Below are 6000 nucleotides of genomic sequence, written 5' to 3' on the forward strand. Positions count from 1 at the left end.
TTAAAGGCCCAGCAGCAACTCAGTGTGGTGAGGCAGATGAGATCTGTCACAGGCACAATGCAACCTTAGGCTGAAGGTGAATGCACCAACACAGGATTAAGGTGGAAGGCCAGAGGTTCTAGCTCTTGGCTGTCAGCAAGCTAAACTATACAACAACAAGAACTGTGACAGTGTCTGTTCAGCAGGAAAGGCCTCTGTTTCCCCGTCTGGCTGTCGCATTTGTGATCACAGAAATGTGTATTGCACCAATATACTTCTTAAAACCCTACATGGCCTTTTTTTGCTGCGTGAAATTCATGACTCCATATTTCAGGCAGGCAGGCAGGACTGCTCTCCGTAGGCATCCTAAATAATTTGAGCGACATCCTAATGTGGGCTTTTCTATGACGCCAACGGTCTTTTTGTCAGATTAACTTTGCCTTTTTCCAGACTCTGGATATTTCATTTCAGTATGGAAGAAAACCCTCGAGAGCTTCCACCAAAGCTTTCAGAACTTTTGCCATTTTTTATCCAGCGTGTGATGAGAGGTTTGGCAAATGCACCAAGTAAATCAGATGCTGTAGTGTGTAGAACACACTAGTGTGTGTGTATAATGACAGATCATCTAATCAGTATTAGGACAGTATAGATGAATACTGCGAACAATTAGTGACAGCCCCTGACATCCTGCACAAATCATTTAAAGACGGTATGTCATAAGGCTAAATGCCAGAGTAAATGGAAGAAGCAGAGAGGCCGTGGTTATAACGATTCTGAGCGTTATGAGCTGTGCAAATAACATTCTTAAAACCTGATTAAAAGTACAGCATGAAATCAAAGTAACCACCTATACTTCCTTTCTATGGACCCAAAACAGTAATTATATGTTCCAGCAACAAAGACCATAACAATTTTGATTGGTCCGCTTGGTTGTGATAATATCTGACTGCTCCCACTGCTAATGCTATAGTCAGTTTCTTCAAGTGTAGACATCTCCTTATCTTCCATTTTAAAGCTCTAACAACCCATGTGCAGAGTCAAAAGTCATTCCTGTGTTTCAGCTGAGAGGACAGGCAGGATCAGTTTCAGTGCTGCTGGCAGAGCAACGCTGACAAACAAGCACGTATGAGTGCAAACCGTGCAGCCGGGATTCACTTGACTATAAATCAGGTTTAATGGTACAGTAAAAAGACCTTCATCCTTTAATCTGAGCAGTAAAAACTTATATTGTCCAGGATACTTGGAAGGGAAAATATCTGAGAGACAGATGACACATCATAACAAATATAATCAAAACTCTCTCCTAACATGTGGGAGAATTTATATTTTTCAAGTTTGGGGAAAACTTTATTTTTATTATTTATGTACCTTGAGAATCGAACCTTAGAACAACAGTCTACATGTTCTCCTGATTTACTCGTAGTAAACACAGGTGCAAACAGCTTAACTTCCCTCTGAGCAGGAGAACTGGTAATGTTTTCTGTGCCGCCATGCTTTCTGCCTGTTTTGTCTAGGCTGGCAGTACGCTCCAAACAGAATCTCATTTGGCGTGCGCTCAAAAAGCTGTTGAAAACAGAGCTGCAGGCTAATGCCAGTGCACTGCCAGTATTACCAGGGCATCTCTTCTACTGCAGAGATTATGAACTGCACTGGGAGCAGAAAAGACCACTGGTAAAACACCAGTCTATGGACAGCTGCAAAATGCTTCTTCACACTTTCATTCAAGCCAAATGATTTTTCTTTTTGAGTGTAAACTTGACATTTTTTGACATTTTGACACAGTGAACACACCAAAACCTTTTTGCCTCAGACTACACTTGAGCTCTTAAGCCTTATTCTGTAGATATATTAGCAAAGACTACAGTGTGACACCACTGTAAACCCACTACCCAGCTCACCACCACTCTACCCTCCTCCCCCTTCCTTTGTCTCTTCTACAAGAGGTCGTGATCCTGCAAGCCCTGGAGGAGAGGTGAGAGTTTACATTGGGAGGCCCAGTGGGATTCCTAAACCAGCTAAACATGCCTGAACCACGGAGACGCTGCTTCCAACTTTATCGGAAGAACAATAACAGTGCTGGCGTGTGTGTTTGAAAGAGAGGAATGTAAAGGAGTGAAAGGGAGGGGAAGGACAGAGGGCTTACAAAAGGGTGACTAAGTCATTTCAGAAAGAGGGATAAGATGGCAAAGATAGAGATAACGATAAATGTCATAAAGGAAGTCAGCAACAGTAAACACACATGCTAGTCACCAGTACCCGTCTCAGCTGTGTAATCGCGCACAGACATACACTCCAGCATTTAAACTTGTACCAAGCTCCTGCACAAACACCCTGCTTTAAACGCGTCCTCTTTAATCACAGCATCCTGGATGGAACGCCACGTTATCGCCATGACGACCTGAAATATCCACTTTGTAATCTGTGCATTTCTCTGACGTGCGTGCGTGTGTGTGTGTCTGTGTGTTTGTGTGTGTGTCTGTGTATCACATGATTTTGTAAATCTCAATCAAGGCTCAAAGAGTGTGTGTGTGTGTGTGTGTGTGTTGAGCAGAAGCTGATGCAACATCTGTGGCGATTGGCACAACTCTTGGAGCACGATGCCGGGGTCCTTGAGAACAGTTTAATGGAGTCTCGGTTCAGTTTTTACAATCAATTCCCGCCCTGGAAGCTCCTTTAATGATACACATAGAGAAGAGGTCTCTCTCCGTACAATGTTCCTGCCGCAGGTTACAGTTAATAATAATAATAATGAACTGCATTTATATAGCGCTTTTCGAGACCCTCAAAGCGCTTTACAATTCATTCACACACTGGTGGAGGCAAGCTACAGTTGTAGCCATATCGCACCATCGGCCCCTCTGGCCATCACCAGTAGGCTGTAGGTGAAGTGTCTTGCCCAAGGACACAACGACTGAGACTGTCCAAGCCGGGGCTCGAACCGGCAACCTTCCGATTACAAGACGAACTCCCAACTCTTGAGCCACGATCGCCCCAGTTACGTAATTTTTAAATAAATCTTATCATTCTACCAGGATCCTCGCAAACAGGGCGTCTTAAAAAGACATTTTAAATGCACAAAGGGTCACAAAGTCTAGTTGAGACTGAAGAAGTCACTCACTGCAAACTCTACGTCCAGATCAACAGAATCAACCTTTCTGGGATTTACTTACCTGGATGATTGAGCATACATCAAGACGATTAAAGGCTGAGTTCACCCATATTAACAAAAATTTGACTCTCACTTGGAGCCAGGCAGTACTGCTCTGCTGCTACCCAGTACACTGGAGCTTTCACTTGAGTTTTCAACATGAGCGTCAGTGTACATGCACCTTTGCACAACACTGCAAACTACTTTTAAGTTGACTGATTCTCTACAAAAGTTGGAGTTGCACAGAAAACTGGGCAACTATTTTACTATAATTTGAGCCGGTGTCTTTTGTTTCTCACCATCTTTATCTAAAACCTGAATATCATGTGGAGTAATTGGTGTTTCAGCCCCTCAGTATGGCTCTTTCTATAGAGACGTGCAGAATCAAGCCAAGGCTCTTTGAGCTTCTTCTGGCAGCACCAAACAGCCCAACATCTTATTAGGACATGTCATTTCATCATTTTATCATCATCACTGCCGTAACTGTTACATTATTTTTTGGGGTAGAATTTAATCTTTGCATTTTATTCCATGTGTGACTCCATCCTAATTATAAAGCTATGACCAACAACTGCTTTGTTTAATGGATGAAAATAAGAAATCATCATAATTAATCAGAGCTCAGTGTCACACTAACCAGCAGACTAAAGTTTGACCAGTTTTATATAGTTGAAATAGAATTGTTGACAAATATTTAGTAGTATTCAGACATAATTATAGATCAGAAGTTATCACAGAGGCCTAAATAAAATGTATTTTCTTCTTCTAAGTAACAAAACTGTCATTTAGCCTTACTGGACTGAATGCGTTGCCACGACTGGTTACTGTGGATGGACTTTATGTAAATTTTAAAAGAACACTTTGTCAGTTTGACTGGTGTGTGAACTTCATTTGAAACAGTTTTGTGCCTAATGTGTTGTGTCATATATTCTGACTGTTGTGTTCACTTACTTGTATTTGTTTTTTCCTTATGTTTAAAAATGTCACAATATCTGGTGCCGTCTTTGTCAGGTTATCCTTGAAAAAGACACTTTTAAATGAGTGACACTTTAATCTGTATAAATAAAAGAGATTAAACTCTCAAGGATAACAAGCCCAGTGACTTATTAATAAAAAGAAAAAGTGTTTTCTGGTAATAATTCTGAGCAGATTAGAAACAGAAATGATTGTCCATCAATGGCAGCAGCACCCGCACTGGTGACTCACACAGTGGCAGCGTGTGTAAAGAAAAAACCAGCAGGTCAGTGCAGTTTCATGCTCCCTTGGATGATATTAGCTTTTCTCTGTTTATCTCATGTTTCATCGCAGCCCCATCACACAGAGCAACGATGTCTCCAAATCATTACCTGCGCACCGATCCACGTCTCTACATGATCTCACCAGTGGACATGATGGCATTAAACCCCTGTAGATATTAAATCTCGATGTTTATTATAACCTTAAGTATCATCGCCAGATCGAGTCAATCTGAAATGAGCCGCTGAGCCGCGCAGACACTTGGATTTTTCTGGGATTTTCATTTCTGGCTCCGAATGGTTCAGTTTATTAAGAGAAAGCAAATACTCTGAAAGTATGCCCTTCCGTTCAAAGCTTTAATAGACCTGTTGTACAGCTGGTCGGCAGCCCTGAGCCTGAATAGTCGCTGCGCCTGTGCTTTACGCGCAGACTTGTGTGATTTCGGCGCACAGAGACGCTGCTGTACAGCCCTTCCATCCATCCATCCAGCGGAGATTTGGCAAAGCAATAGATCAGATTACATAATTTAACATAATTAGATGCAAATTTTATCACTGAGCCCCCGCTGAGATGGAAAGGAGGTCTTTTCTTGTGCAAGAAATTACTAAACGCTGGTCTCCAGACGCACAGAGTAGGCAGGACACGCGTCCTAAACGCTCCCCAAAGACAGTTCCATCTTAGATATGGATTCCACATGAAACTAACTCTTTGTTCTCCCGACAGCGAGAACCACAAGGGAGGGTTTCATCATAATGCCAGAGCCCACGCAGCGTGCCAAACCTAACTGCTGCCCCGTACACCGGTTCCTATCGCCAAGCCGCGTTTGTGAAGACAAAAAGCCCCCCCCCCGCTATACTGCCACCATCCTATCCATGCCACTTGTCAGCTGAAGGGAAGCGAGTGATCAGCCGCAGGTTATTCACACATACACACAAACCCAGAAACACTTCAACCAAAAAAAGAGCAGCCCAACAAACGCCCGAACGCGCAACAAGGCGACCGGTCTCACGTGGAAGATTGATTTAAACCACCGTACTCACTCTGGGTGATTTACGCCTTTACATCGCGCAAGTATCAATTATTTATCGGGCGCATTACTGTACAGCCAGAACAAATCGATGTGTCGGCGTGCCAGGAGGCTGCCAGGCAGGATGCCATTCATCAACACACACTCACACACCCGAGAGAAAAAGAGCAGCGAGATCCTACCTGGTTGAAACATACTTTGGAAATAAAAGATGACCAGAATAAAGGATCCCAAACAAGTGGCAAATATCATCCGGCATATCCTGCTCATCCTCATCAGTTCGCTCAGAGTCTGTTTCATGGCGGGACGGAGAGGCTGGAGGATGCCGCGCGCTTTGTGCGGGAATGAAGGGCCGGTCTGTCGGAGGCTCCGGGGCTCTGGTGGTACTGATGAGGATTGTCCGCCGGTCAATGAGCTGAACACATCCAACATGGAGCGTACCACTGCTGGGCGAAAAGAGGGGGGTTCGTGCTCGGAGCGAATGAGCGCGTCCATGTGTGCACTTGAATTTACGAGCATAGTTCCACGAAAAGCTGCTGTTTAGGCATTTGTATTTATGGTGCCATGTCTGTCGTGGCTGTATGACTAACACAAGAAAACTTTTAAAATA

General features: G+C 43.5%; 1 protein-coding gene across 2 annotated transcripts in view; it reads right to left on the minus strand.

Annotated features, from left to right (window-relative positions):
• Window positions 1-5790, minus strand: part of chst11 (carbohydrate (chondroitin 4) sulfotransferase 11) — an 85602-nt gene extending 79812 nt beyond the window's left edge. Inside the window, exon 1 of one of the 2 annotated variants that reach the window (XM_005475587.4) lies at window positions 5588-5790. In XM_005475587.4, coding sequence (XP_005475644.1) covers window positions 5588-5690 — 103 coding nt within the window. In that variant the 5' untranslated portion in view covers window positions 5691-5790. Of the gene's footprint in view, window positions 1-5572 lie in introns of both variants that reach the window. The other variant, XM_003449783.5, reaches the window with a different exon arrangement.
• Window positions 5791-6000: the final 210 nt, after the last annotated feature.

This window comes from Oreochromis niloticus, linkage group LG17 (genome assembly GCF_001858045.2).
Source record: "Oreochromis niloticus isolate F11D_XX linkage group LG17, O_niloticus_UMD_NMBU, whole genome shotgun sequence".
NCBI lineage: Eukaryota > Metazoa > Chordata > Actinopteri > Cichliformes > Cichlidae > Oreochromis > Oreochromis niloticus.